General features: G+C 48.1%; 1 protein-coding gene across 1 annotated transcript in view; it reads left to right on the top strand.

Annotated features, from left to right (window-relative positions):
• The first annotated feature begins 1,916 nt into the window (after positions 1–1,916).
• The window catches only part of GRM7 (glutamate metabotropic receptor 7), a 519,969-nt gene continuing 509,820 nt past the window's right edge, over positions 1,917–12,065 (top strand). Inside the window, exon 1 of the mRNA XM_075321597.1 lies at positions 1,917–2,541. Within this exon, the coding sequence (XP_075177712.1) occupies positions 2,050–2,541 (492 nt within the window). The 5' untranslated portion in view covers positions 1,917–2,049. The remainder of the gene's footprint in view (positions 2,542–12,065) is intronic.

Here is a 12,065-nt window from a genome sequence, read left to right as displayed (position 1 = left end):
CCGCCCGTCGCCTCCATCCTCAGTATTCGGTGACCGCCCGTCGCCTCCATCCTCAGTATTCGGTGCCCGCCCGTCGCCTCCATCCTCAGTATTCGGTGACCGCCCGTCGCCTCCATCCTCAGTATTCAGTGACCTCCTGTCACCTCCATCCTCAGTATTCAGTGACCTCCTGTCACCTCCATCCTCAGTATTCAGTGACCTCCTGTCACCTTCATCTTCAGTATTCGGTGACCGCCCGTCGCCTCCATCCTCAGTATTCAGTGACCTCCTGTCACCTCCATCCTCAGTATTCAGTGACCTCCTGTCATCTCCATTCTCAGTATTCGGTGACCGCCCGTCGCCTCCATCCTCAGTATTCAGTGACCTCCTGTCGCCTCCATCCTCAGTATTCAGTGACCTCCTGTCATCTCCATTCTCAGTATTCAGTGACCTCCTGTCACCTTCATCTTCAGTCTTCGGTGACCTCCTGTCGCCTCCATCCTCAGTATTCGGTGACCGCCCGTCGCCTCCATCCTCAGTATTCAGTGACCTCCTGTCGCCTCCATCCTCAGTATTCAGTGACCTCCTGTCATCTCCATCCTCAGTATTCAGTGACCTCCTGTCGCCTCCATCCTCAGTATTCAGTGACCTCCTGTCATCTCAATCTTCAGTATTCAGTGACCTCCAGTCACCTCCATCCTCAGTATTCGGTGACCGCCCGTCACCTCCATCCTCAGTATTCAGTGACCTCCTGTCATCTCCATCCTCAGTATTCAGTGACCTCCTGTCATCTCCTTCCTCAGTATTCAGTGACCTCCTGTCGTCTCCATCTTCAGAATTCAGTGACCTCCTGTCATCTCCAGCCTCAGTATTCAGTGACCTCCTGTCGCCTCCATCCTCAGTATTCAGTGACCTCCTGTCTCCTCCATCCTCAGTATTCAGTGACCTCCTGTCTCCTCTATCCTCAGTAGTCAGTGACCATCTCTTCCATCCTCAGTATTCGGTGACTGCCCATCTCCACCATCCTCATAATTTGATGACCGCCTGTCGCCTCCATCACTTCTTCTCGTCACTTATATTCAGATTATGAAGGCGCTTGGCAGGAGGTTGTTCCAAACATCTTGGCGATCTGACCCCCGATTTCTGTGTATGAGACTTGTGAGGATCCGTCTGCATCTTTATCCCAGACAGACAGGATAATGTGAGAGCAGAGATCTGTGGGGTCATCACCTCCAGGACTCCTCATGCTTAATGTTTGGGATCGTTGGGTTGCAGAATACATTTGAAGCCAAGAAGATCCTTTCTGACACATGATATCTATCTATATATATTTGTGTATGTGGGTGTGTAACTGTATATAATTCCAGCTGGCAATAGATGTAGCTGACTTGGAGCCTCCCTGGTCATGGCACTGTGCAGAGTGTGCGTTTCCCCTGCGGTATTTGCACTGACAACTCCACAGGTCAGGAGCAGCTACAGAAGCCGCTGCCGGCAATATACACGATCCATAGGCACAGTGCACACTGAGCGCTTCTCCAGCAGGAGGCTGCTCACGCGTTTCCTATGGATTTTGAGCTTTATCGTATGCAGCAGGTTGTGCACGTGCAGAGCAGAGTGCGGTACACATCCCCGGAGGCTGTGTGCTGCGATACATTGCTGCGATGCATCGTGTTTTTATGATTAGACTTCTCCGGCATCTCAAGCATTAGAACCACATGTAATATACCTCCCCGCAGCCTGTGTGCTGCGATACATTGCTGCGATACATCGTGCGTCACTTGCACCAGGTTCAGCACCTGGACAGCTCCTCTTCCCCGGATCACACAGGTACCGCAGCTTAGAGCAGCGCAGCCAAGACCCCCAAATTCCCCAGAAAATGACATAACACGCAGGCTACGTGATGACATGGGGGGCGGGCGGACCAGCCTCTGTCGGCAGCTTTAAAGCTGTGGATGTGCAGAGGAGACCACTGTGCTGTCAGAGGCAGCAGCACGGAGCGGATCTGCCGGTGTCAGGGGACCCACAGCCGGAGACACCTCCCTGACCGGGGCATTCCCTCCAGGGGCAGCCATGCCGGGGGGCGCAGGACCCCTGCTCCAGCTCTCCTGGCTGGGCTGCTGGCTGTGTGCACTTTTGGTGTCTGGGCAGGAGCCCTATGCGCCCCATTCTATCAGGCTGGAAGGAGACATCACTTTGGGGGGGCTCTTTCCAGTCCACGCCAGGGGCTTTGCAGGAATGCCATGCGGGGATATACGGAAGGAGAACGGGATCCACAGGCTGGAAGCCATGCTCTATGCCATCGACCAAATCAACAGCGACCCGGAGCTGCTGCCGAACATCACCCTGGGGGCGCGGATCCTGGACACCTGCTCCCGGGACACCTATGCTCTGGAGCAGTCTCTCACCTTCGTGCAGGCGCTGATCCAGAAGGACGCGTCCGACGCCCGCTGCACCAACGGGGAGCCGCCGGTCTACGTGCGCCCGGAGAAAGTGGTGGGCGTCATTGGGGCGTCCGAAAGTTCCGTGTCCATCATGGTGGCCAACATCCTGCGCCTGTTCCAGGTAGGAGTCACTGTCACTTGGCCGGAGCTGTCACCTGGCCGGAGCTGTCACTTGGCCGGTCCTATTACCTGGCTGGAGCTGTCACCTGCCCGGATATGTCATCTGGCCGGATCTGTCACCTGTTCTGAGCTGTCACCTGGCCGGTACTGTCACCTGGCCGGATCTGTCACCTGTTCTGAGCTGTCACCTGGCCGGTCCTGTCACCTGGCCGGTCCTGTCACCTGGCCGGATCTGTCACCTGGCTCAAGCTGTCACCTGGCCGGTCCTCATCTGGCCGGTCCTCTCACTTGTCCGGAGCTGTTACCCGGCAGGAGCTGTCACCTAGTTGGAGCTGTCACCTGGCCAGTCCTGTCATCTGGCTGAAACTGTCACCTGGCCTGTCATGTCACTTGACCTGTCCTGTCACCTGGTTGGAGCTGTCACCTCGCCGGTCCTCTCACCTGTCCGCAGCTGTTACCTGGCCGGACCTGTCACCTGGTTGGAGCTGTCACCTGGCCAGTCCTGTCACCTGGCCTGTCCTGTCACTTGGCTGGAGCTGTCACCTGGCCGGAGCTGTCCCCGGTCCTGTCACTTGGCCGGTACTCTCACCTGGCCTGTCCCCTGGCTTGTCCTCTCACCTGGCCTGTCCCCTGATCTGTCACCAGGCCGTACCTGTCCCCTGGCCGGACCTGTCACCTGGCCTGTCCCCTGGCTTGTCCTCTCACCTGTCCCCTGATCTGTCCCCTGGCCGGACCTGTCCCCTGGCCTGTCCCCTGGCTTGTCCTCTCACCTGTCCCCTGATCTGTCCCCTGGCCGGACCTTTCACCTGGCCGGTACTATCCTCGGTCCTGTCCCCTGGCCTGTCCTCGGTCCTGTCCCCTGGCCGTACCTGTCCCCTGTCCTCTCACCTGTCCCCTGGCCGGACCTGTCCCCTGTCCTCTCACCTGTCCCCTGGCCTGTCCTCTCACCTGTCCCCTGGCCTGTCCCCTGGCCTGTCCCCTGGCCTGTCCTCTCACCTGTCCCCTGGCCTGTCCCCTGGCCTGTCCTCTCACCTGTCCCCTGGCCTGTCCTCTCACCTGTCCCCTGGCCTGTCCCCTGGCCTGTCTTGTCCCCTTGTCAGGCTGATGAGGAGCAGTGCGATCAGTTCTGCTTCACATGTTGCTTTTGCTCTGATCCTTCCTCTTCCAGCCCAGGATCGTCCATCAGTTTAGCTGCGGTTCCTCGCTCTGTCTTTCCTCATTATCTCTGCCCCTGTCTCTGCACCCATTATCTCTGCTTTTCTCTGCCCCATTGCCCTGGTATCTTGCCTGCCCCCCTGCCTCATTGATGTTTCTCCTTTGGTGAATTCCCTTTATGAGTGGACCCAGGCGATGCCTCCTGATGGTTGGCTTTTGCACGGTGTTTTTGCACTGGCTCTTATGGTTTTGGATGTGTTTTGCAAATGTCGGGGCAGAACATGAATAATTGGTGAGACCCTTCTTCAGTGCAGCAGCCCCCCATGTCAGGGCTCATAGCAGATTATGAGATTCTTCTCTTTTATTGCTAATCACTGGCCATTGCTCATCATTAGCCCAGGGTCTTGTCGCTGCTGTGTGGGAGCTGTCGCTGCTCTGATGACTGGGTGTGGGGGGTGTGGGGTGGGTGGTTTGGGGGTGTGAGGGTATTTGTATAGAGGAATGTTTAGGTGTCCATGACATGATATTGGCTCACTCCTTCCTTCTGGGCATGGACCTATTAGATGGACCCAGTCTCCTTCTTGTTCTCCTTTAAGTTATGAGATTTTTGCAATGAAAAGATCTAGAAATTATAATGGCTACAATTAATTATTGTAAATATTTTGTGCACAGGACAATGTCCTTTGTTTTTCTCGTGCTGCGTTCTGGATAACACTTGTAGCACCATGAAGCTGCTGGACTGATGGTGGAGGCAGATCCTGAGCCCCCGACAATGTCAGCCCTCAATCCCAGACTACCCAAACTTTAGGAGTCATTCCAGCAGCCTGTCCTAGGGGGCAGTGATGGGGGGCTCTGTCCATGGTGCTGAATCCTCTGTGCGCACCAGGGCTTATAATAACCTACAGCCATTTGCTACAATATGCATCACCCTGCACAGACAGATGATCTCCTGGGTGGGGGGGCATTGATGATGGGGGGCTTGGATGCCACTTTGTAAATGTGCAATGGCCACTGGTGACGGTTCATTTATCAAGTGATTTAATAATAATAACTAAAATCCTATTTACTTGACCTCCTCTCTGTGCAAAAGCTTCACTCCCACATTCCAGATAATGCACTGCATGTGCTGCAGCTGAATACACAGTGTGGAGCTAGAGCCTCAGATATAGAGGAATACACACACTGCTGGATCTCACCTATTTGCATGTGGTTAATTAGCAGCTCCACTGTATCCACTGCTCCCTTCACACTTATTGACTACTCTGCACACTATGTACAGTATATACCGTATACTGCTCCCATCACACATACTGATTACACTGCACACTGTGTATATACCGTATACTGCTCCCATCACACATACTGATTACACTGCACACTGTGTATATACCGTATACTGCTCCCGTCACACATACTGACTACTCTGCACACTATGTACAGTATATACCGTATACTGCTCCCATCACACATACTGATTACACTGCACACTGTGTATATACCGTATACTGCTCCCATCACACATACTGATTACACTGCACACTGTGTATATACCGTATACTGCTCCCTTCACACATACTGACTACTCTGCACACTATGTACAGTATATACCGTATACTGCTCCCATCACACATACTGATTACACTGCACACTGTGTATATACCGTATACTGCTCCCATCACACATACTGATTACACTGCACACTGTGTATATACCGTATACTGCTCACATCACACATACTGATTACACTGCACACTGTATATATACCGCATACTGCTCCCATCACACATACTGATTACACTGCACACTGTGTATATACCGTATACTGCTCCCGTCACACATACTGATTACACTGCACACTATGTACAGTATATACCGTATACTGCTCCCATCACACATACTGATTACACTGCACACTGTGTATATACCGTATACTGCTCCCGTCACACATACTGATTACACTGCACACTGTATATATACCGTATACTGCTCCCATCACACATACTGATTACACTGCACACTGTATATATACCGTATACTGCTCCCATCACACATACTGATTACACTGCACACTGTATATATACCGTATACTGCTCCCATCACACATACTGACTACTCTGCACACTATGTACAGTATATACCATATACTGCTCCCTTCACACATACTACACTGCACACTGTGTATATACCGTATACTGCTCCCATCACACATACTGACTACTCTGCACACTATGTACAGTATATACCATATACTGCTCCCTTCACACATACTACACTGCACACTGTGTATATACCGTATACTGCTCCCATAACTCATACTGACTGCTCTGCACACTATGTACAGTATATACACCATATACTGCTCCCTTCACACATACTACACTGCACACTGTGTATATACCGTATACTGCTCCCATCACACATACTGCCACTCTGCACACTGTGTATATACCGTATACTGCTCCCTTCACACATACTGACAACTCTGCACACCACACTATGTATATACCATATACTGCTCCCTTCACACATACTACACTGCACACTGTGTATATACCGTATACTGCTCCCATAACTCATACTGACTGCTCTGCACACTATGTACAGTATATACACCATATACTGCTCCCTTCACACATACTACTCTGCACACTGTGTATATACCGTATACTGCTCCCATCACACATACTGCCACTCTGCACACTGTGTATATACCGTATACTGCTCCCTTCACACATACTGACAACTCTGCACACCACACTATGTATATACCATATACTGCTCCCTTCACACATACTACACTGCACACTGTGTATATACCGTATACTGCTCCCTTCACACACACTGACCCCTCGGCACACTATGTATATACCATATACTGCTCCCATCACACATACTGACCACTCTGCACACTATGTATATACTGTATACTGCTCCCATCACACATACTGCTACTCTGCACACTGTGTATATACTGCTCCCATCACACATACTGATATCTCTGCACACTGCGTATATACCGTATACTGCTCCCATCACACATACTGATATCTCTGCACACTATGTATATACTGTATACTGCTCCCATCACACATACTGCTACTCTGCACACTGTGTACATACTGTATACTGCTCCCATCACATATACTGCTACTCTGCACACTGTGTATATATACCGTATACTGCTCTCCATTCCCACACAGACCTGATTCCGACATCGCTCACCCACTCTGGATGCATTAATCACACATGCAGATGGCTCATCCTCTGTCAGTGCAGTAGTGAGTGGAGTCTGCCTTGGTATGTCTCAGCCACCTGTCTTTTGCATTTTGCTGTAATGAATTCTCCCTGTATATTGAATATAGCTTCAGACATCCCCACTCCCCCTGATCGAAGTGTTTATTAGAGACATAAAACAGGTTATTTCTGCAGTGAGCGATTTCTGCAGCGAGAGCTGGAGTTCTCAGACACCATCATTAATTACAGATCTACATGACTATGCTTTAGATTTCTCCGAGTGCGGAGCAGGGTTTTATAGGAGGACGTTACATTCTGATTAAGACAACATTGCACTATTGCTGCAGTAAACTAGGATGTGTTACAGCCCTGGGGGCAGGTAGATGGCGGCTCTCACACGTATCCTCTAGTCCCCCATCCTGGACAATGTACCCGGCTGGTCCCTGTGGTCCTGACAGTGTGAATGGTCGTTATTTAGGACGCCTGAGATTGTTCAGGTGTGACCAAAAAGAATCAGCAATGATCAATACAGAATGATCTGTCCCTTCCCTGGCCATTGATTCTGGATTCTAGCTGAATAAAAGGCCTAATGTGAATATATATACTGTATATACATTCATAGTGGGACTATCTGCTCCATAAGCAGCATTATCCTGCCTAAAGGCTCAGTTTGAGAGTCCAAAGAGGTGGGCACAGCTCCTGAGCCATGAGGTCTGTTCCCATATAGAGTAGGTGGGAAACCTGTAGCTTCACCATTACTGAGCTATAGCACCAGCACGCCATGTTGAGAGTTGTAGTCTTTACAGTTAGCTGCTTAGAATTGTAGAAACATTTTTCTAGGTGTATTTTTTCTGTGACTTCCCCATCTGTCACTTTCTCCATCATTTATTTCTTGCTCCAACATAAGGACTGTCTCTGCTGTCTCTTCCGCCCTCCATCTCTTGTCTCATTCTCTGCCTTCCTTGTCATCCTGCGCTCCTGCCTACTTTTTCTGTCTCCCTTTCCTATTTTGATGCTCTTATCTCATCTGTTGTATTTTTCTTCCATTAGCTACTTTTATCTTTCTCTCTACATATCCCTAATCTTTCCTACGTCTACATTTTCTTTTCTTAAGTTTTTCTTATTCTCTTTCATTATCCATATGTTGTTTTTTTCTCCCTCTTTCCCTCCTTTCTTACCCTTACCCTTCTTTCTTTCATTCTTTCCATTCTTCCTTCCTTCTTTAATGTATTCCTTCTTTTTTCATGCCCTTATTTTCTCCTTTCTTTTATTCTTTCCTTTCTTCATTTCTTATGGTCTCACTTTTTTTTCAATAACCACGTCCTTCATCCATCCATCCATCCATTCATCCATCCATCCATCCATTCATTCATCCTTCCTTCCTTTCTCCTTTCCTTTCCTTTCCTTTTCCTTCCTTCCTTCCTTCCTTCCTTCTCCCTCCCTCCCTTCCTTCCTTCCTTTCTCCCTCCCTTCCTTCCTTAATTCCTCTTCCTTTTTCTCTATCATTCCTTATTCCTCCCTTTTCGTCTCCCTTCCTCTCCTGTCCTTTTCCTCTCACATATTTTCTCGCTTCCCTTCCCTCCCTTCCTTTCTTCCTCCCTCCCTTCCTTCTTTCCTCTCCTCCTTCCTTTCTTCCTCTTCCTCTCTTCCTCTTCCTTTCTCTGTACCATTCCTTCTTCCTCCCTTCTTCCCTTACTCTCTCTACGTCTCCCTCCCCTTATCCTACTCTCTCTCATCTTCCTTACTTCCTTATTCATCCTTTCCTCTAATGAATTTTCTCCCTTCCCTTCTTTCCTTTCTTCCTTCCTTAACTCCTTCTTTCCTTTCTTTCTTCGTTTTTCCTTCCTCACATCCTCTTCCTTTCACTGTATAATTCCTTCTTCCTCTCTTCTTCCCTTCCTCTCTCTTCCTCTCCCTCCCCTTATCCTACTCTTTCTCATCTTCCTTATCCATCCTTTCCTCTCACATATTTTCTCCTTTCCCTTCTTTTCTTCCTTTTTTCCTTCCTCACTTCCTCTTCTTTTCGCTCTACCATTTCATTTTCCTCCCTTCTTCCCTCCCTCTCTCTTCCTCTCCCTCCCCTTAACCTACTCTTTCTCATCTTCCTTATCCATCCTTTCCTCTCACGGATTTTCTCCCTTCCCTTCTTTTCTTCCTTCCTTCCTTCCTTCTTTCCTTCCTTCCTTCCTTCCTTCCTCACTTCCTCACTTCCTCTTCCTTTCGCTCTATCATTCCTTTTTCCTCCCTTCTTGCCTCCCTCTCTCTTCCCTTATCCTACTCTTTCTCATCTTCCTTATCCATCCTTTCCTCTCACATATTTTCTCCCTTCCCATCCCTTTTCTTCTACCTTTAGAAGCCATCAGTGGTCAGAAGCCGTCCCTGATTCATTCATTTCCTCTCCTCCCCCTCCATCCCTCGTTCTCCTCTACCCCATGTTCCCGTCTTCTGTACTATCTTGCAGCCGGTAAACCTTACTCCATTAATCACTTCACACTGAGTTTCAAACAATAAGAGGTCTCCCTGTGGTCTGAAGACCAGAGAAAATACTGTTAATTTTTCCCCGCCTACCAGCTGCTGATCCATTACAGCCTCTCACTTATTGATAAATCACTGCCTTCCCTCATATTCACTTCCAGCCTTTGTGAGTTTAACTCTTTCCAGAATCCACAGCTTCAACAGAGAAAGAGACAGACAATGTAAGCGTACTACAGAGACAAAGACAATGTACTGCCTTACAGAGAGACATGTAACTGTTCTCTAGAGGCAGAGACAATGTAACTGCTCCCATACACATTAGATGGCTGTCAGACGACTAGGATAATTCAGCCAGCAGCTTTGTTGCTCGACTCGCCCATACACAGATCGCTTGCTCGGCCGAGAGCTCCAGTCTTCGCCATAAAGCCGCTTCCAGGCATCTCTGATGGTGGCTTATCTCTAGATTATTAGCTGACTGAAATCAGAGACACTGAATCCTAAACTTCACATCATCCGTTTGGGCCCCCTATACGTTAGATTGTCAACTGAACCCATCAATATCAGCAGCTTTGGGCGACAGTCTAAATTTTTGAAGGCCTTAACTATTCTTCAGAGTCTCAGAGACAATGTAGCTGTTTTACAGAGACTATCAAGACAAAACAATCACTGATCTCGGGGAGACCAGCCAGAGAAAACACTGCCGGCAGCCAGCAAAGGCGCTCAACACAGTGAAATCCTAGGTGCATTGTCCCCTGGGAAGTATGCAAATTAAAACGGTCTGTGGAGCCTCTGTTAGGAGTCTCGACACGGAAAATAGCCAGATATGCCTCCGGCTACCTTGGCTAGGTTCTTCCCGGAGGGATATCTGGCTACTTTCCGTGTCGAGACTCTGAACAGCGGCTCCACGGACCTTTTTAATTTGCATACTTCCCAGGGGGCAATGCAACTAGGATTTCACTGTGTTGAGCGCCTTTGCTGGCTCCTGGCAGTGTTTTTCCCTGGCTGGTCTTCCCGAGATCAGTGATTGTTTTGTCTTGATGGTCTACTAGGCATTGCTCCCACCTGGCCAGAATCCTACTTCACACTGATGAGGGGCAATACCCTGAAATAGCTGTCTGTGGATGGATACCTGACCTTGGTATTCCCCTTGCCATATCTTTAAACTCGTCAAGAGTTGGATATTGACTAACAGGGCCACTTAATATGGTGGTTATGGTGGTCTCCTAAAAAGAGCCACTCCTTGGCTAGGTCCTTCCCGGAGGGATATCTGGCTATTTTCCGTGTCGAGACTCCTAACAGAGGCTCCACGGACCTTTTTAATTTGCTACAGAGACCATGTCAGAGACAATGTAACTGTTCTACAGAGACCACGTCAGAGACAATGTAACTATTCTAGATACCATGTCAGAGACAATGTAACTGTTCAGCAGAGACCACGTCAGAGACAATGTAACTGTTCTAGAGACCATGTCAGAGACAATGTAACTGTTCAGCAGAGACCACGTCAGAGACAATGTAACTGTTCTTCAGAGACCATGTCAGAGACAATGTAACTGTTCTAGAGACCATGTCAGAAACAATGTAACTGTTCTACAGAGACCATGTCAAAGACAGAAACTATGTAATTTTTATACAGAGACCATGTAACTGTTTTACAGAGAGAGAAACCATGTCACTTTTCTACGCAGACAATTTAATTTGCCTACATAGACAGTGCAACATTTTTACAGAGACAATGTAACTGTTCTACAGACCATGTCAGAGACAATGTAACTGTTCTACAGAGACCACGTCAGAGACAATGTAACTATTCTAGATACCATGTCAGAGACAATGTAACTGTTCAGCAGAGACCACGTCAGAGACAATGTAACTGTTCTAGAGACCATGTCAGAGACAATGTAACTGTTCAGCAGAGACCAGGTCAGAGACAATGTAACTGTTCTACAGAGACCATGTCAGAGACAATGTAACTGTTCTACAGAGACCATGTCAAAGACAGAAACTATGTAATTTTTATACAGAGACCATGTAACTGTTTTACAGAGAGAGAAACCATGTCACTTTTCTACGCAGACAATTTAATTTGCCTACATAGACAGTGCAACATTTTTACAGAGACAATGTACTTCTTGTACAGAGACAGTGTAACTTTTTTAGAATGGCAGAGACAATGCTGTTTTTCTACAGAGACAGTATAAGTGTTCTCCAGAGACAATGTAGCTCTTCTACAGAGACAGAGAAAATGCAACTTTTGACAGACAGAATGTCACTTTTCTATAGAGACAGAGACAATATCACTTTTCTACAGAACAGAGACAATATCACTTTTCTACAGAGCAGAGACAATATCACTTTTCTACAGAGCAGAGACAATATCACTTTTCTACAGAGCAGAGACAATATCACTTTTCTACAGAGCAGAGACAATATCATTTTTCTACAGAGCAGAGACAATATCACTTTTCTACAGAGGGAGGACTATGTAACTTTGTGACAGAGACAATGTAACTTTTCTACAGAAGGAGAGATAATGTAACTTTTCTGCACAGACAGAGACAATGTAACTTTTTTACAGTGGCAGAGACAATATAGTTTTTCTACAGAGACAATATAACTTCTACAGAGATAATGTAACTCTTCTATGGAGACAGTGCAACT

This window comes from Anomaloglossus baeobatrachus, chromosome 8, assembly GCF_048569485.1.
Source record: "Anomaloglossus baeobatrachus isolate aAnoBae1 chromosome 8, aAnoBae1.hap1, whole genome shotgun sequence".
Taxonomy (NCBI): Eukaryota; Metazoa; Chordata; class Amphibia; order Anura; family Aromobatidae; genus Anomaloglossus; species Anomaloglossus baeobatrachus.
This window is presented reverse-complemented; position numbering and strand designations above follow the sequence as displayed.